We start from the raw sequence: 20,918 nt of genomic DNA on the forward strand, positions 1-20,918 counted from the left end.
TTTTGATGCACTAATATCAAATATAATTTTTTAAAAAAATAATAAAAAATATCATTTTAATGCATTTCAACATAAAAAACATTTTAAAAAGTAATCATAACTATATTTCCAAACAATCCTTAAATGTCCAGTCTTGTTTTGTGCTAAAAAGTTCTTTGAATTTAAGCTTTATTTGTCTAAGCTTTTACTTGTGTTTTTAAATTAAAAGGCATGTAAAATTATTATGAATGCATGATATCTAATGAAGTAGATTCGAGTACGAAGTTTATAATTTATTTAATTATTATGTAATGTAGAAAATTACATCATTTTATAACTCAAAGGTTAATGTACCTTAAAAAGAATTACAGAGAGAACCCATTGGAGTTACTTCGTGTATGCCTTCACGTTCCCACCCTATGGCCAGACAAGGAACTCCATTGACCATGCTTCGCTGTACTTAAACAAACTTCCACTTAACATAGGACAAAGAAAAAAGATGCAGTACAGTACTTAATGGAACAGTGATGGCAAACTATTTCATTTTTTATATTATGTTTTTCAAAATATTTTTTATTTAAATATTTTTATTTTAAAATATATTTTAATATTAATGCATAAAAATAATATAAAACACTAAAATTTTTAATTAAAAATAAATAAAAATATTAAAAAATATTTTTTAAATGCAAAACATGTTTTAAACCCAAAAACAAAAGGTTACTCTCTCCTCAATCCTCTACAAAATCACAATGAGGTCCCCACACTTTCTTATCACATTCATAAACACCCACACCAAAGGCCACTTTAGGAACATGCAATTGTGGGGCTGTGACCTCCTTAAATTAAAACAAAAAAATGATCTCCCTGGCTGCCAGGGAACTAATCATCATGCATCTTCGTCTCCGCCATTCAGGGTCTCTTCGCACTAGAGCATGGTGAGGATGAGCCCCCTTCTTCTAAAAACATAAATCTTAATGAAAATGAGTTGTGAAAAGAATTATGGGACACTGGACAAAGACTATATTACATTTTTCTTCTAAAAGCCAACAAGCTCTGTTGCTTGCTTTCTGTGATTACATTAATTAAAAAAGAAATGAAGAAAAAGAAAAAGCTCAGGAGCCTGTCACATATTAACTTTATGTATCTGTCATCCTTGCGATCTCCACCGAGTAACATGGAGAAATCCTAGTTTATCTCTCCTTCAGCTGGTATCTGACCGATGACGCTCACGTTCAGGTAATTTTTTCAAAGAAAAGAAATTCATGTTGTCTGAAACCCTCGAAAATGGTCTTGGAATTCAGTCCTCTAACTCTATAATTCTTCTGTGTCTTCCTCTATATAACTGTCGAAATGCCACTCCCTATTGCAGATGCAAACGGGCTCTCAGGAAGATTAACTCCTTGGTTGCTGCGTGGGTTCAGAAACAAGAAACCAAAAATCCATATCAGAGATTCAGCAAAAAAAATTCTGTTTTTTTGCGTGGAGAACTGAGATGATCTATTTTTTTCTTTTTTTTTGCGTGGAGAACTGAGATGATCTAGTTCTTCCCTGATAAAGCTAGTCACTGCTGCATTTATACAAAGTTTCTATTTTTTATGACCATTAATTAACATTACATAGCACAAGATGCATATCACTTGTACCTATCCTGGTCACTGCAACTGGTCCTTGTATGCCTATGCTTTTCCTCACTGGTGGAACCATTATTCAAAACATCAAACCAGTAATTGAAATGCTCCGCGGACGAAAACTCTGATTGTTCTGCACAGGTTAAGCCGTTAAGCAAATAGGTAAGGGCTTATAATGTAATCAAGGCAGACAACATTAGAACAAAGAAGCCGGGGTATTATAGACCTCCTGAGAGCTTCAACTCATCCATAGAGTGGCCGAGAAAAGAGTGAAGATTCAAGGGTTCAGGTGCAAAATGAAACTCTGAGAGACGCCTTCTCTCAAGTTCAACTTCCTGCTCATATTCCTCCATGAGCTGCTTCCTGAGTAATTTTGAATTATCACAAACTCTCCGCGCTGCAAAATTAGCAAAGAGAGAGTGTTAGCCATATAAATATGATGGCAAAGTGAAGGATTAAACTGTAATGGGAAAGCCAGAGAAATCAAGGATTCCGCTCACCTGAGTGAAGCTCGGAATCTCCATCCATAAAGTGATGGCTGTGATGGATAGGGTGCTGCATTTTCTCGCTGTACTTCCTGCTCAAAAATTCTCTCCAAACTATCAACCTCACTTTGAAAAATATACATAGCAGATAATCTTAGCATGAGAAAAAAAAAAACAAAAAACATAAAAGTTCGAAATTAATTTTATCGACATCTTAAAAAGCATGTTCATGTTCAGGGGATAATCACTTTCCATATGAACTTGAGAAACAATGCAAGAATGGCCAATCATGCATAAGTTACATGCTTTCCTTATTCTAAGAAGCACTCCAAGTACAGAACACAAGCACTAGACTCTGTCAATAAAGGAACAAGAGCCAGCTGGAATCATACTGTGTTTATATATATATATATATATATATCATGTTGATAATTGCAAGAGAATAAAAGGAGAACCAAAAAAGTCAAAGTATCACGAAGGAGGTGACCCATTCAAACTGAAATCATTTTGCTTCTAACAACAGGAAAGGTGAAAATATCTAATATTTCATAGATAGGGATCCGACTAGGCGCCCTCCATGATCGGTGGTGGATCATACAAAATAATGGGCCTACTTCATTTGCAGTTTCACCAATCTCTGGAGACTGGGGAAAGAAAAAAGGCTAATGAAAAAGTCATGTTTTAGAATTAGCAGACTAACAAACCCGCAAAATCAAACCATTAAGTAAAATGGAAAGAAAATGTATATTGTAGATTTATGAAGCGTTGGAGTGATTGTTTTTAAAAGTATTTTTGTTCGGAAATATATTAAAATAATATTTTTTTATTGATATTGTAGATTTATGAAGCCTTGGAGTGATTGTTTTTAAAAATATTTTTGTTCGGAAATACATCAAAATAATATTTTTTTATTTAAAAAAAATTATTTTTAATATTAACATGTCAAAATAATCTAAAAACATATGAAAAAATTAATTTGAAATAAAAATATTTTTAAAACATTAAAACAAAAAAGCTAATTATGTTAGGGTGCATTAAAACATTTTGGGTCAATATTATAAAAATATTAACATGTCAAAATAATCAATTTAAAAAAAAAACATTTTTAAAACATTAAAACAAAAAAGCTCTTGGAAAATGATTGTGTTAGGGTGCATTAAAGAAGCTAATTATGGACATGATAGCTGAAAACGACAGGAACGTAGCTACACATGAAGAGATAATGAAGTTTAAATCAGTCACAATGATTCATTCAGAATCTCTTTACCCATTTTGGGTCAGCAAACCATCCAGCAATAATTACTTGTCTGAAATCAAAGACATGATAATAATTAGGCCAAAAGGAATGATAAAGGCAGAGGCTAAGCACAATACTGTAGTATCTACCTGTCAATAAGCCTGGATTTTTCCCTGTAGGGTTTCACAAGAACACGAGCCCCGCAGACATGATGAGGATTCCCCTTTGCTAATATTTGCTTAACAGTCTCTGCAAAAACAAAAGTCACAAATCCAAACATCCTCTTCTGTTGGCAAGGAATCCTAACATCTTGAACAGGCCCAAATTTGCTACAAAAACAGAGGATCAAGACAAAATGGAACGTCTTTAACAAACAGAACACAGGAAGAAAAAAATGGAGGATTGCCAAAAGAGATGTTCAAATATGCTAACCTAAAATAGTTAGAAACATCTTGCTCTGTAAAGGTACTCTCAGCCGGAAAGGTAAGATAGATCTGTCTAGAACCAGCAACGATTCCACCAGGATCGTTTCTCTCACCAGCATACTCCAAGTATTTTGGGACGTCTTCTGCCAAAACCACTGAATGCTGCCCATGAGGCCTGTCCCAAACAGTAAAACTTGAAAAAGTGACAATTCCACGAAATCAGATAAATTTAAAGGGGTAGAGAACATTATGAATATTTCACATATTGTACCTGTCAATGAGACGAATGCTGTTCTTCAATCGAGCTAGGAGCTTTGTTAGACTATAACCTGCCTTACCATGTCTCTGGCTCTCCGTAAGATACCCTTCGGCCTGCAGCGTCCTCCCATACATCTCATAATACATCATTGGTAAAGAGGCAATCGAAACTGGCACCCCTCTTCTTGATTTCAAAAGCTCGGTGAGCTCCAATTCAAGCTTTTCAAAAGAGCCAGGTGAGACAACACATTCTTCGTTTGCAATCTCATTCAAATTTGAACCGAAAATCTGAGAAAAGCTTTCTGGCATGGGATGGCCATGGAAATACCTACAGTTGTTTCCATGTTTGCAGAACCCCTTAATGAAGTAATGGCAAATCTTAACAGGAAATTCAGGCAAGCTTGGAGACCTTCCGCTAGTCCTAGGACTTAATGCAGGTTCTGGGTAGATGTAACTGCTAGAAAAGTCAGAATTAACAAACTCTATCGGATAATCCAAAGTACGGAACTGCATTTGGTTTTGAATATGATAATCTTCAGGAACCATTTCTGAGTACCCTGGTGGAGCAAAATCCAAGTTGTGTGCCTGTTGCAGGTCACCAGTCAGTTGAGCATCCCAGAAAGAACCTGCAGTCCTAACCTTTACTGGAGAGAAAATTGGGTGTGATGAAACTGTGGTGTTAGGAATGAATTGCTGTGGAACATCTGAAACAGGTGACGGGTTCACCTGAGAAGGCGAAATTAGATTTAGAACTGGTATTTTGTCTAGCCCCAGATCAGATTTGGCTTTGCATATCATTGCATAGATCAAATTATCAGGGCTAAAGGCCAGCCGGATCATTTCTCGTTCACCATGGTTTTGTAACAGAATATACCCAATGATCTTACCAACGAATTCAGGCTCAATCGCCTGAATTCTATTGTACACAACTTTTGTGGACTCCGAAAAATCCATTCAAGTTTTCAACCCTGAAAAAACAACACAGTAAAGACACAAATGACAGGGTCAGCAGAAAATACATTGAAATACTGTTAGCATTTCAAATTTGTGTGTCACGAACGGAGATTAAGAGGACAAAGACGAGTGCAATTCTTCTACGAACAGCAAGTATAAGTAAAAGCAGATCTAACACACCAAGAAGATAACAATAACAATAAATACAACATAATGAAAGCAATTTATTCCCGTTACGGATAATCTATAGAAGAGAAAAATCACAGAAAGAAAAGAATTAGTTCTGCCATTATCATTTCCCATTTTTCCCCTTGTATTTACTTTGTCAATAAAGAGGCTTAGCACGTATGCCAATCAAAAAAGCATAACCTGCAAGATATTGCCAGAAAAAAGAACATGTTGACAGCAAAACAGAAAGGAAGAAATGAGCAGCAACATCAGCAAGAAATACTAACATTCTGATTCTGTATTTATCATAAACGGAACCATTTTACGTAAAAGAAAATCGCATAAAAGTTAACCTTCCACCATAACACCAAGACATGCAAACTTTTGCATTTACAAAAGAATCTGAAAATTCCTTCGTTGAAAGAAGGACAGAAAGAAAGAAGAGAAAACAAGAAGAGGAAGAAAAAAGAGCCTGAAAAATCAACCCAAAAAATTCTAAATATTAGACATGAAGAAATTCCTTCGTTGAAAGAAAGAAGAGAAAACAAGAAGAAGAAGAAGGGAGAAGAGCCTGAAAATCAACGCAGAAAATTCTAAATATTAGACATGAAGAAATTATGGAAATTCAAAAGGACCCAATCAGAAACATCATTGAGGAGAAACTGAGACAAAAACCGCAACATGTTTATCCCATTTTGACACCAAAATATAAAGATTTATTAACAGTTTCCGAAAAGAAATCCCCTGCCGCCCTTCTTCTTTTCTCCCCAGTAAAAGAGAACTGAACTTAATTATCAGTCCAATACAAAAACACAGGAGTCAAAATACGTATTTTGATATAAAGCCAAAATCTCAAAGCACTCGTATCCAAACTCAGAGACATAGAACAATACAAGGGGAACGAAAAGCAAAGGAAAAATAAGAAAAAGATTCTGATTTTCTTCTCGGTGTTGCATCTTACCGGTCAACTTCAATACCGAACTAGTAAAAAAAACGGAAAAAGAGTTACAGAAACAATAAAATAAACAAGAATTAAAGTTCAGCATATTATCACAAAGCCACTGGAACCAAAGTTTTGGCGCATTTTAAAGAAAAACGAACGGCACGTCCGAATTGATAACAATTCAGCATCTAAAAACAGAAGTAGAAAAAAAAAAAAAAACAGCCTTCGAGGCCAGTTTTTTAATACCAACGACAGAGTTTTGAACCATTTTGAATAACTTGAACTATAATTAACCATTTACAAAGAGATTTTGCAGCCCTTTTTTTTTTTGAAGAAGAAGAAGAAGAAGACCCTTTTTTTTTTTTTTTTTTGAAGAAGAAGAAGAAGAAAGAGGAAGCAAAGATCTAACATACCCACCAAAATTTAACAAGCTTCTCTGAGAAAAAAAGATGGAAGAAACAAAGTCAAACAAACCATCCCAAGACCTCAAAAACCTTCCCCTCCTTCTCCATGTCCAAGGTTGATTAATCACTCTGCCTCGCTTTCTCTGTGTCCGTGTGTCTCATTTCTCTCTGTCTTTCTTCTCTGTTTTGTTTTGGTTTTGTTTTGGTTTTTTTTTTTTTTTTTTGCTAGTTTTATCTTCTCCTCCTCTCTCTCTCTCTCTCTCTCTCTCATTCTCCATTCTCCACAAAAAACGACACCATTCTTATAAAGAGCAAAATGACAGAAAGGATAGTGCTTTTTAAGGGCGCCTTGTCTTTAGTTCAAATCAACTCTCTCTCACTCATAAATACACACCCGAGATTTTATTTTTATTTTTCTAATGATAAAGTTTACAATTGAAATATATATATATATATAACTTTAAAATTAAAACGCTTTTTTTCTTGATAAATCTCTCAAAAAATCTAATATATTCTACAACTGTCTATTCAGAAAAAATTGTAGGCATTAGATTAGATATAACATAAATATTTTAGTGTTCTAAACTTAATTTTTATTATAAATATAACATAATTATTATTATTTTGAGTTAACACTGTGACATTTTTATAATAAATTTTCATTTGAAAGAAATTATATTAATAATTTATAATTAATTATTATAAACTAGAAATATTAAGATGACTATTATAAATTATTATTTTGATTTCTTATGAAAAATAATTATAATTTTTAATTTTTTTTCATTAAAATTAGTTTTTATTTTATGAACAAATTTTCCAATTTTTCAATAAAAAGGAAAAAAATTGGAAATGAAAAAAAAATCCATTTACAGCGAACACACCTTAAGTTTATTAAAATGGGCAGGACTCCTTTTTACTAGGACAAAAACACAAATAAAAATGGTATGAGTTTATAATTATGGTCCCTCAAGTTTTTGCACATTGTTAAACAAGTTTTATACTTTAATTTTGTGCATGTTAATCCTCACCCTTGTGGTCCCTTCATCCGCTCAGGTTTTTACATATAGTGACACAGAGCAGGCTTCTAATGAACATTTGCTCGAAAGATGGATCGAATGTAACTAAAAATTAAAAGTGTGAGGGTTTTTGTGCCCAAAATTTAAACATAGGAATTGATGGATCTATTTCAAAAACTTAAGGGACCACAATAATAAATTTATTAAAAAAAATTTACAGAGTAGCTGTGAATGTAGTTGTGGTTGTTTTTTAAATATTTTTTTATGTCAAAATATATGCTAATAATCTTTTTAAAAAATTTACTTTTAACATAATTTATATTTTTAAAATAAGGATTAAAAAATTCAGCATATTTTTTTTAAAATAAAAAACTAGAAGATTGATAATTTAAAAAAAATAGTAAAATAACATAATTTATATTTGTCATGGTTAAAAAATATAACACTTAAATTTACCACCATTCAAAAATAAAACATTTCAAAAAAATTATTAAAAAAATTGTATGAATTACAATGAAAAAATAAAAAGAAAAAAGATTAAAAAATACACCATGAAGACACATGAATGCTTTCATTACAACAATATCAATACCAGGAACAATTCAACAACATATAAAAAAATTATTAATTATAATGGATATATGTCACACTTATAATCTAAAGACATTCATTGGCTTATTTGCATGTGATTAACAATTATTATCATTAATAACTTTTTATAATTTATTTATTTTATTTTATTAATAGTTTTTTTATAATACTAATAATATTATAATCAGAGTTTTGTTGTGTTTTAATATTTTTTTCCCTCTCTTTTCTCTTCGCATCATAATTTATGCAGCCTATTTCATCAAAAAAAAAAATTAAATGTCAGGAATCACAATGAGCAAAAACAACCGAGACACAAGCTTCAGTTTTAGTATGAGACGGCAAGCATGCAACCAGTTATGACACACGTGTACATGATGATCGGTTCTGATTTTGTAGTACATTTCATATGCGTATGGTTTTTCTTTTCTAGCTGGCCTCGTATCTATTTGTGAATTTGCATGTCTGCCACGTGTCACAGGTACTTGCTATACGGAGTTTCTTTAACTCCAACTACGAAGAAGTTGTTTTTCTTTTTTAAAAACAAAAGGAGCCATATCGAGTTTGTCAAGTGGGCTCCACAACATCCACGGCTGTGTCTTATCTAACAAATATGGGCCCCACCCTGAAGTACTAGTTCAGTTCTCCGTGATTGGTGGTTATCGGATATCCTGAACAGAAATAGAAACACTAAAGTAAGTAAATAAACTTAAAATATGTATTTTATGCATGAATTAATTAATATATGACTTGAAGAATAATTTTCAGTTTTTGATAAAGAGATTTCTATTTTACAGGCTAGTTTCCATGCCATTTTTTTTAAAGAGATAGAAAATCTATATTTTTAACATTAACTTGGACATAAATATGGTAAAAAGCAAATATAATAAATTAATAATTAAAACAACAAGAATAATTAGTTATAGTGAGAGTATCTTGTTTAACTAGCTAAAAAGAGCAATTTTAAAATGTAATTTGATTTCTTGAGAGTTGTGATTACTTTTTAAAATATTTTTTATTAAAAAATATATTAAGATAATATTTTTTATTTTAATAAAATTATATTTAACATCAATACATCAAAATAATTTGAAAACATTAAAAATAAATTAATTTGCAGCAAATAAAAAGATAAAAAAAATTAAAAATAATTTGCAGCAAATAAAAAGATAAAAAAATTTCAAAAAATTTCAAAAAAACTTTTAAAATACAAAAACAAACTTGACCTAAAAAAATATAGCGGTATTTAGATTCACAACAAGAGAAGGAAGGTCGGAGAGTTTCAACTATTCATCAAAATTGGATTTTTCATTGAGTTGTCCAGTAATTTTTCAAATTTCAGATCTTCTTCCAGGTAGGTCCTTCAATTGTTAATATTTAAATTAAATTATCTTTTTTATCTTTATTTATTAACTTTTATGATATATTAAATATTATAAAAAATACAAGAAAGGTAAATCAACTAGTTAGATCTTATGTTTGCTCACTAATAATTAAAAGTTCGAGTTTTTTTAAAACCACTAAAAACTTATATAGTTATTAACTTGAGAAATTATAAAATTAATCAAAATATATACAAGCTGGCCCAAACATCCAAGTTAATAAAAAAAAATATAATTCTACTAATCATATTACATTTTCCAAGTTAATAAAAAAAAATATAATTCTGCTAATCATATTACCTTTTCCATTTAAATTATATATATATATAAAACGTAACCCTTTTCAAATATCATTCAAAAGCAATTTTGGCTTGATAAATAAATACTTTGTTGTTAAGATTAAAAGAAACAATAATATGATAATTGTCTCAAATGATAGTCCAACAAGTTAAGTATAAAAAATACAAATAAAAAATTAATTATTGATGAGTTATGTGTAAAAAAAAATACAAATAGAATAAAGAGATACTATCTAATTTTACAGTAATTAAAAAGTTAAGTGTTAAAAAAATATAAATATAAAAAAACAAAATTTACTATTTAATTTTATAATAACTAACTCATCTTTAGAGATTATATGTAAGGGATTAATTATATTAAATAAAAAATTACTTTGTTTTAAAATATCTTATTATCTAAAATAAGTTGCTTTATATTTACTTTTATTGATAAACATATACATGTTAAGAATTTATTTAAATTGATTCACGGGTTTTTATTTTCAAGGCTAAAAATTGTAATTTGGCATAAATATATACATGTTAAGAATTACTTTTATTGATAAACATATACATGTTAAGAATTTATTTAAATTGATTCACGGGTTTTTATTTTCAAGGCTAAAAATTGTAATTTGGCATAAATATAATATAACAAATAAATTGTCATTTATTTTTTATTTTATATATTTTAAATATTAAGGAGCCATGTATTAATGGTTTCTATTAATCACTTGTCACCATCCTCTAGACAAGGACCGAATGATTTATTTATCCTGGGCTGGCTTCACGTATAATAAAAACAATGACTACGCAACAAAACCGCAGGAAAAAAAAATAATAATATTTTTGTAAAATATTTTTGAATGCAGTTAAATTTAATTACGCATCAAGCAATTTTATCATTCCTGTGTAAACATCCTTAAACAAGGTCTAATAATAGTTTATTTTATCCGAGATTGACTTTATAAATAAAATAAATAAATATTATATAGCAAACTCGCAAGAAAAAAAGGGGCGCCAATAGAAAAAAAAATAATTGAAAACAACTTTGAATGTAAAATTAAGTTGCCCATCAAACAATTTTTATCCCATTTTCATCCTAGATTGACTTTGTAGATAACCAAAAAAAAAAAAAAACTTGCAAAGTGATGAATTATTTTTATCTATTCAAGACCCATTCATGCAAAATCTACACAATTCATACATTACAATTCACAACATGTTAACCTTGTTAACATTTATATAAATATAATTTTTTTCTAGGTTAATATAGATTTTTAGAACAGTTTATATATATTGATTGATTTTAAACCAACTTGAATTACTAGTATTGACAGTGACTACAAGTATGAGAGGGGACAAATTTCTTGCAAAAAAGAGAGTATTTTTTTTCTCTTTTTTTTGTGGGCATTTCCGCGTGTAGTCTATATAGTATGTAGTTAACTCTTCCCCTTTGCTCTAGGGTTTTTTTATCCCTATTTATATTGTTCTTGTTCTTTTTAAAATAAAAATAAAAAATAATACTGAGAAACTATATGGTTAGTGGTTAATTAATTTTTTTTTGTACTTTGTAGAATCTCTTCCAATAATTTTCAATTTTATTTGAATTCCTTTTTTTTTATTTGTATGATCTTCAATTATATTATTTGATTCTTTATTATTTTGGTCTTCTCTTTTTATATCATTCAAATCCCATATCTTTTTTTATATTTCAATTTTATTTTTTATTTATTTAATTTTATTTAATATTTTAATATTATTATTATTATTTTATGAAAGAAAAAAGAGTTGTCATACAATAATAAAATAAACAAAAGTGTCAAAACAAAATATAAAACGATTGTAAATTATCTTAATTGCATTAAAAAAAACTTTTTTAAAAAACAATTTTATCTTTTTAATATATTGAAAAACAGGGGTCAAAATGGATTATAATAGTTGTTCTCTTCTTCCAGTACTTACATTGTAAAGGTAGTAGAAGATTTATTATCATTTGATTTTGTATAGTAAATTTGTAAAAAAATAAAAATAACATTGGTAAAGTAATTATTATTATTATTTATCAAAAAGTGATCTTAGCTCAAAATGAAATGAAATAGTCTCTTTAAAAGACAAAAACTAAAACATGACAAAAAAAATAATCTCAGTAGTCTCTTTAAAAGACAAAAACTAAAACATAACAAAAAAAATAATCTCAGTAAAAGGTGAATATCCTCAAAAGAAAAATAAAATAACTTAAAATAGTCTAATTGAGATGCAAGTATACTAAAAAAAACAAAATAATCTCGCCAAAAAATAACTACCCTCAAAACAAAATAAAACAAAATAGTCGCATCTAGAGGCAACTATTCTCAAAACAAAAATAACATGAAATATTTTCATCGAGAGGTGACTACCCCAAAACAAAAACAAAATAGTCTCGTCAAGAGTCGATTACCCTAAAAAACCAAATACAATAATTTCATTGAGAGGCAACTACTCTCAACATGAAATTTAAATGGGTCAAAATTATTATGTAATCATTCTTAACATGAAATTTAAAATGGAGTTCAAATTGTTAAGTGACCAGCCTCGATATGAATTTTAAATGAGGTAAAAAAATATTAGATGACCAACTTCAACATAAGATTTAAATGAGTCTAAATTTTTAGGTAACCAACCTCAGTAATGAGGTTCAAATTATTAGGTGGTCAACCTTAAAATAAAATTTAAATAGGTCTAAAATGATTATGTGACCAGCCTCGATATGAAATTTAAATGTTACCATGATTGTAGAGTTTAGTTTGACTTACCTAGAAACAAGATTCGACTGAAGTTATCCTAATTGTATACTCGACTCTAACTTGTTATTTACCTTTTCTTTTGTTGATATCATCTTTGATGTGATGATGGATTATGACTTTGTTTTTCAATTTTTTTTATTATAATTGAGAAAAACATAAATGGTATATTTTAAAACTTCAATCTTTTCTTTTTATTTCAACAATGACTTCATATATATCTAAATTTAGTTATTGGCCTACTTGAATTGTTTAAGTGATATAAGTGACTTTTAGGCTTACTAAGGGTTTGTCTTCTCATATTCTCCATTTTGATTATTAGATAGACATGATTAGTACATCGTCTTGATTTACTCTATGTTGATTATTTTATCTTTACCCTCAATATATGCTAAGGTATTTTTTATCTTTATTTCTTTTTCATCAAATCCATGAAAAAATTATTTTCTCCACTACTCATAGCTTATGATAGAATTCTTCAAATCAACATTTAATAGTTGTGATTGCCCTTAATATATCCTAAAAATATATGTTTATCACTACTCATTTTTTTCATATCACTATAAAGAGGTTGTGCTTTATTACTTAACTTATACTGGAATTCTTCAAATCATTATTTAGTTACATTATCACCATAAGGAATGTTTCAGACAAAGTTGCTTCTAGTTATTTTAGTTCTGTTCATTTTTTCCATTAATCATCAAGAGGCATGCTGATTAGTACTTAAAAGTGCATTTTTATCATGGTTTTATATCATTATTTTGCACTTGAAGTATCAATAACTCCTTAACTAAAATATGTTTTATAATAATGTATCTAATAATATAAGATACCTATAATTTATGGTAAATGTCTATTTTTAATGCAGATCTATCACATAAATGAAAGGATTGATTGATGACTTGAAGAACTTAAATTGCAAGGATAAAGAGATGGCCAAACTTAGAAAAGAGATGTCGGTGCAATCCAAACCGGAACACTGTTCGGTAATTGGGTCATATCTAGAGCTATATATCTCAGATTTAGGTCAAATTTATATGGATGGAAAGGTAAGACATAGGCCTACAACTTTCATATGGAGCCCAAGATCTAAAAAGGCCATTATCAAGTCCAAATTGTAGCAACAACAAAGAAGCCCGAATCTGTCTTCCAGCCCGAGCACTGTTCGGTATTTTGGCCATATCTAGAGTTCTAGAAGTCCAAATGAGCTGAAGTTTTTACACAAGAAAGCTGAGACAATTGCCTACAACTTTCATGTTTACAACTGGCTCCAATTTTGACGTTATCAATGACGTTTTGGGCAGACAAGAGAAGATAAGGATTGTCACCAAGTCAAAAGTTGGTCACCCACTTATCAATTAGTCATCAAATCAATAGTTCCCATTTTTGGCCTATAAAAGGAGGCATTTGCCATGCATTTAGGCATCTTGATTTCCAGATCAAGATCATGCTCTTCCTTTCTCTCTTTGTATTTTTTATGCTTTGTTTTCATTAATATTAAGTTTATGCCTACATCAATCTTTTCGTCGTGTCACATGCATTCATCATTACTATTTTTATCAACTTTGTAAATTCAGTCAATAAAAGAATTTTATTACAAAATATTTTTTAAGAAATCATCTTTTAAATTTTAGGACCACATAGTAAAATTCACTAATTGAGTTCCTATATGTTTAATTATTAAGAGGAAATCACTAAACATTTTAGTTTCATTGCTCAAAAGTCCAAAATATATCATTCAAGTGCTAGAATGCAATTTTAGATGTTTTTATTAACATAAGATGAAATGAGTGTTGGTTAAAAATAAATGTTTACCCTAAAATTTTACTTATATTTTGAAAAATGAATGTATTATTTGAATTCTATGATAAATGAAAGGTATTTTGAAAAAAAAAACAGAAAAGATGTTAGATTCCAAAAAAAAGTCTTTACTTTTAAAAGAGAAGACACCTTACATTACACTATGTTGATTTCTTATTTATTGGTGAAAATTCATAATTCAGTGTCATAAATAATGACATAAAACATATAAACGAGTCATGTTTTCACTTGAAAAATATATTTCTTCTCTTTTTAGAATCTAAAACTTCTTAATATAAATTAATTAATTTTAATACCAAAAATTTGTAAAAGCACGTAATATAGGCTAAGGTTCATGAATATAAAAGAAAAACATATATAAGTGTGTGTGTGGGGCTCAAAGGTGTTTAAAGACATAAAATAACTTATTCATTTATGGAGGTCTTTTAAGCTTTCCACCTTAATTTTATTCTTTCAATTATTGTTCTCACTTTAATATTAATTCCCCTGTTTTGCCATTGACTTTACTTGTTGGTCATTTTTCTTATCCTTTTTTGTAATGCTTTCAACCTTTTTGACATTTTTTCTTTCTTTTTATTTAAAGAAAAGCTTTCAAAACAAACCCTTAATATAAGGGTTGATCATCCTTGTCTAGTTTATTGTCCAAGAAATAGTTAAGGATCAATGAGAGATGGTAGTGAATATATTTTTATTTGTGAATGATAGATCAACTATGGTCATTTTTCATCTTAAATACAAATAAATTCATGTTTACAAATCATAACCTTATTAAAAAATCATTCATTATTTAGAAAAACTATAAGGTTAACCTTAGTGAAGAAGTGGTGGGATCATGACCCGAATGTATATCATTTATCATTATTTAAAACATCAAATCATTTGATTTTATTTTGAGCATTATTTTAAGCAAATTTCCCCTTTCAAGACTTGTTAGAAGTGAAAGGGTAATTTTAGGGTTTAAATAAGAGATTTTCAAGATTTTAACCTTTGGTTTAAATGAGGGATTTTCAAGATTTTAACCTTTTAAGGTTTATTGAGGGTAGTAGAGATGCTTTGAGATTAAAAAAAGAGAGATAATATGGACTTTACTCTTTTAGTATTGGAAAATAAGAATTTAGGATTCATAAAAAGAAAGATTTCCCTTTAGTGTTTGCATAAATTTTTTTTTAAATTTGACTAATTTTAGAAAGATTTCCCTTTAGTGTTTGCATAATGTTTTTAAAAAATTTGACTAATTTTTCAAATGTTACTTTTACATAAATATATCTTGATTTTAACACAATAATTGAACTTATGAAAAAAGTACTCAATTTAAAAATATGATATAATCCCAAAACACATAAAAAATAAAACTAAGAAAAATAAGGTTCTGATGACTTTATTCACAAATTCAGTAATAAAACAAGTGACAATACAACGCTTCCTGATTCCATTTTTCCATGTCTAGCATTTATAACTTAGTAACGTCCAGATGCCTCTTGCAACATCCATACCAATCACTCATCATTATCAATCATGTCAGTGATGAATTGGTATTGATATGGTATGCACGATTATTATCTATAAAAACAATATGGCTTCTAGTAACTAACTTTTAAACTTGATACTTGAAATTCTTATAGTTTTCAATTGATTTGCTCAGAATTTCATTATGATACTTGTCATAACCTAATTTTTGACTTATCTAAAAAAAATTCAATCAGAAAAGTAAAAAAAAATATTTAAAAAAAAACTAATTCAAAAATATCAATTAGTAATGGAATTATTAGAAATTAGAAAGTAAAAAACTAAATTGAAAAGGATGACAAAATACAAGGAAAAGAAAGATATAATTAAGGATGAAATTAAAAATAAAATAAAGAAAAGTCTTCAAACTAGCTAAATAATTGGAAATTGGAAAGCCAATAACCAAATTGAAAAAGACAATAAAATGAAAGGACTATTTTTAATGCAATCAGGGATAAAATTAAAATGAATAAAGAGAAAAAGGTTAAGATTGACCAAAAATATATAAATCTAATGAACAAATTAAAAGAGGAAGAAAAATTATGGGAATTGTTTGAAAACTTGAAAGTTCTATTTAGATAAAATAGTGTGTTTTGTATAAAACAGTGTCATTGCATACATAATAAAATGCACCAAAACAATGTCATTTTGGTGCATAAGATTGAATAGTGTCTTCTTCTCTTTGAGTTTGCTTTAAAAAAAGTTTTTTTTTTATGGTTTTTCATCATACTTTGATTTTTTTTTCTCTCTCCCACACCTCTAAAAAAATGAAAAACAACACATAGTTTCCCTTCTTACATGTGTTCAACATTCTCAAGTAAAAAAGATATGCTTTAGCCCTCCGAAACCATAACAAAAAGGCTAATTCAAGCATGTGTTGGTTAAAGTACATAACATAATGGAGGGTTAAAATTAACTCAAAAGAAACAACGATCATAGTCATTCCACCAAGAAAGATTCAGAGAGTTTGCTCTAAAAAAAGTTTTTTTTTTATTTTTTTATGGTTTTTCATCACACTCTGAACTTATTTGAATTTTTAATTTTTACCCCTATAAATAAATATTATTATTATTATTTAGTATTATAAACAACACATAATTTCCCTTCTTACATGCGTTCAACATTCTCAACTAAAAAAGATATGCTTTAGCCCTCCGAAACCATAACAAAAAGGTAATTCAAGCATGTGTTGGCTAAAGTGCATAACATAATGGAGGGTTAAAATTGACTCAAAAGAAACAACGGTCATAGTCATTCCACCAAGAAAGATTCAAAGAGCTTCATCATTGTCTTTAAATAAAGGGGCAAAGCAAGAAATAAAAGGAGCAAAGTTAAAGAGAGAAAATGTCAAGATAAAAGAAGAAGACAAAAGGAGTTGGAGTTGTGCTTATTATGCAGATTTCTCTTATATAAGATCTTTAATTTTTTTCAGAAGCTATATGAGAGAGGTGAATCTAGTTTGAGCTAGTATATAGTAGAGGATAAAGAAGAAGAAGAAGAAGAAGAAGAAAAGAGAGAGTTTTGAGTTATAAATAAAGGTGTTGTGAACCATAAGGTAGTAAAGGGGAAAGAAAAATAAGAGAGAAAGAAAAAGGAAAGGAAACAGAAAACTAAAGAGAAAGAAAGAAACCAAATAAGCCCAAGAAAGAAAAACCATCTGAAAACCTGTTTATTATCATCTCCATTACTAGTAGCAACCACAACAACCCCTCCTCACCTGGAACTAGCCTTTAGGTAAGCCCATATATCTTTTTCTTCTTTTTTTTTCTTTCTTGTTTAGGCTAGCATGTTTATTATTTAAAATACCAAAAAAAAAAATGTTACTATTCACCATGTATTTTTATTTTTATTTGCTTTTTGGTGACATTATTTATATTTTGTAAAACTACATCTGTATCGTTTATATATGTACATGCGTGTAGATATTTATTTAAAAAAACAACATTTATAAGTTTTTATCAAGTTATCATCATATTGTTTTATTAAGTTTAGGTTGTAATAGTTAGGTGGAAATGTCTTCTAGTTTTAAGGATTGACATAGGTCTTACATGACATTTTTAACCTTAAAACAAGTTTAATAATGCGTTGATGAGTTTTCATCAAGCTAGAGTAAAGTTTTGATTAAACTTAAATTTGGGTTTTAATGGTTAGTCAATATGTCTTCTAGTTTTAGGGACCGATGTAAATGTAACGCCATGTTCTAAAATAAAATAAAACGTCAATAATAAGTCGATAAGTCTCCTCCAAGTAAGGATCAATACGGGATGAGTGTAATATACTAAATAAATAATGATAATGATAATAAAAAGAGTCAAAAATATAAATAAATAAAATTAAAAACAAAAAATTATCAAGTTGTGTGACTCCTAATTTAGGACACGATATTAACTATTGAAATAATCCATTGACAATAAATAAATTACAAATAAGCTAAAAAATCTTGGACAATTAATGTTACCCATCAAACAAATTTAAAAGAAATACATAGCTAAAGAAAACTTTTCTCAGATTGGATGTGGTAAGGGTGATTTTTATCTTCCTTTAAACATACCGAATCTCTTACTTAAATCTCTAGAATCAATGCATATTCTAGAATTATTAGTTTCCTTAGAATTGCATTGTGACCTCGTCTTCCATATTCCCTTTAATTTTTAAAAGTATATGTTCATATTGAGGTGAAAATATTCACATTTAGTATTTGGATCATACCATCTTAGACATGGTGGTTATATGAGATTTTTTGGGATCAGAATAATGTATCAAATACTCAAAAGGTAACAATAAATAATGCTAAGCAGTAGAAATATATCAATCTTAGATAATGACACTAGAGAAGTTGGTGATGCTATGAAACTAAATGGTATTTGAGATGATTTGGTAGGGTGTATATAGTCAAGATTCCTAATTTGAAGATTAGTTTTTTTATTTGTTATTTGACATGGCATTAAACCTCATTATTGTATTTTTAATCTTTTATTATTTCAGGCCTTGCTCAACCCTTTCTATTATAGTTAACACTTATATAAGATAGGCTAATGAATTCCTAATCAAGTACTCTTAGTATGGAGCCTTTAAAGTGTCAATAAAAATAGAGGTGACCTCTTTATCTGGTAGAGAAAAAAATGTTTACATTGTTGTTTTGTACATCCTTATAACATATTCATTGATTAACTTATTATTTATCCTCTCAATTCTTTAAAGGTTATATGTACTCAATATCACCTCTAAGTTAAGTCCAAACTATTTTAAAAACGTGTATGCCAAATCTTTTCATTTTTTTATTTTAGAGAGATCTAATCCCACATATCAGTTATGAATAGGTCCAACTAGAATCTCATGAAACTAATGGATAAAAAATTTCACATCATGAAGAACCTTAGCTATTCTATTATAGAACATCTAAAGATGATTTTCAAAAATTAAGCTTATATGTATTTAATAACTTCAAGGGCTTTAGATTTTCTAGAAATGCCCACATCTTGCATATGATATATTTTATTAGTTGAAAGAGGCTCATATAAGCCTTCTTTTTTAATGCTCCTATGTCCTTTTATGGTTATGCTATAAACTCATGCTTTTCTTTTTAAACAATAACCATCTATGTTTGATCAAGTTGTTAATCTATTTCTTGCAACCTTAATAGTAATTTATAAAATGCTCCACGACTCCTATATGGTACTCACATTTGGCATACTTGTTGTACCATTTAAGAAAAGGTAGTTATTAGTACTTAATAGTTCATTTTTATTATGGTTTTATATCAGCATTTTATACTTGAAGTATCAATAACACCTTAACTAAAATAAGAAATAAGTTTTATAATAATAAGTCTGATACTATAAGATACCTTTAATTTATAGTAAATATTCATTTTAAATACAGGCTTATTATATAAATCAAAGGATTGATTGATAAGTTCAACTATTGAAATTGACAAGACAAAGAGAAGGTGGAGCTTAGAAAAGAGATACTAGTTCAATCCAAATTGAAATACTGTTAAGTCGTTGAGTAATATCTGAAGCTGTAGATCTTGGATTTCAATTTGGTTTATATGGCTAGAAAGCTAAAACATAGGCCTAAAATATTCACGGGAACATAAGACTCAATTATACTATTTGGAAGTCCAAATCTTAGCAACAACAAATAAGTTTGAATTTATCCTACAACCCAGACACTATTCAGTATTCAACCCATATCTTGAGTTATAAAAGTTCAAATGACCTTAATTCTTTTTCTTGTTAGAAAGCTAAGAGAATTTTCTAAAACTTTCATGAATTAAGTTTGTTCAAATTCTGATGTTAGAAATGATGTTTTGTACAAATAAGAAGATAAAGATTGTCACCAAGTTAAGATGTGGTCACTCACTCAATAATTAGTCAACAAATCAATAGTTCCTAATTTTGGCCTATAAAATGAGGCATTGTGCCATGCATTTAGGTATCTTAATTTTTAGATCAAGATCATATTCTTGCTCTCCCTTTATTGTAATGCACAAGTTTTGTTTATGTTAATCCCTTATTATGCTTCTCATTTCCTTTCCTTTATTTAGTTAACTTTTATCTTATTTATATTCTTATCTTGTTTATTTATGTTTCTCTCTTTCATTATATTTAGCTAAGTTTATTATGTCAATGTGAAAAGGTTGCACTAATGGTGTAAGAATAAGTATAATGTAAACTCAATATGGACTATAATGTTTGATACCAATATGTTTTGTATTTGTTATCTTGTTCACTCTTTAATACTTTGCTTTTTAAATGAGTAATCTAGATTTATGTTGTATAACACTTGGTATAACAAATGTTTAGCACTTTCATAGTCTAACCGTATGGTATAACCTATACATGAGCTATAAAATGAACTTAATTTGTCATTAACATATATTATAATCATGAATGTCTGACAACATTTACATGTATTAACATTATTTAAATAAGATAACTAATGTATTCATGTTAACAATTTATAATCTGATTGGAATCTCCTTTATGTGTGGTTTCCACTTGAATAATAAGAACTTATACTATACTTGTTTGACATACCATTAGTAGAACCTC

General features: G+C 28.7%; 1 protein-coding gene across 7 annotated transcripts; it reads right to left on the reverse strand.

Annotated features, from left to right (window-relative positions):
* Positions 1 to 979: 979 nt before the first annotated feature.
* LOC105135916 (zinc finger CCCH domain-containing protein 18-like) lies at positions 980 to 6,805 on the reverse strand. 7 transcript variants are annotated; one of them, XM_011041005.1, is made up of 8 exons: positions 6,566 to 6,805; positions 4,029 to 4,983; positions 3,765 to 3,950; positions 3,482 to 3,661; positions 2,111 to 2,190; positions 1,837 to 2,007; positions 1,626 to 1,743; positions 980 to 1,389 (listed from the first exon to the last, which is right to left on the reverse strand). In XM_011041005.1, the coding sequence occupies exons 2-8, from the start codon at positions 4,967 to 4,969 to the stop codon at positions 1,317 to 1,319; spliced, it is 1,749 nt and encodes a 582-aa protein (XP_011039307.1). In that variant the 5' UTR covers positions 4,970 to 4,983; positions 6,566 to 6,805; the 3' UTR covers positions 980 to 1,316. The 7 variants fall into 7 exon arrangements, with proteins under 7 accessions (XP_011039307.1, XP_011039306.1, XP_011039309.1 ...); XM_011041004.1 differs by having other exon boundaries at positions 6,498 to 6,805; XM_011041007.1 differs by having other exon boundaries at positions 2,111 to 2,187; positions 6,494 to 6,805.
* Positions 6,806 to 20,918: the final 14,113 nt, after the last annotated feature.

Source organism: Populus euphratica, unplaced genomic scaffold, assembly GCF_000495115.2.
Source record: "Populus euphratica unplaced genomic scaffold, PopEup_1.0 scaffold155.1, whole genome shotgun sequence".
Classification (NCBI taxonomy): Eukaryota; Viridiplantae; Streptophyta; class Magnoliopsida; order Malpighiales; family Salicaceae; genus Populus; species Populus euphratica.

Excerpts from the sequence above, each read along its gene's own strand:
- LOC105135916 (XM_011041005.1), bottom strand. The coding sequence starts at position 4,969 with ATGGATTTTTCGGAGTCCACAAAAGTTGTGTACAATAGAATTCAGGCG. Across the intron at positions 3,662-3,764 it reads GATGTTTCTAACTATTTTAG|CAAATTTGGGCCTGTTCAAG; the intron begins GTTAGCATATTT and ends CTGTTTTTGTAG. Across the intron at positions 2,008-2,110 it reads AGATTCCGAGCTTCACTCAG|CGCGGAGAGTTTGTGATAAT; the intron begins GTGAGCGGAATC and ends CTAATTTTGCAG.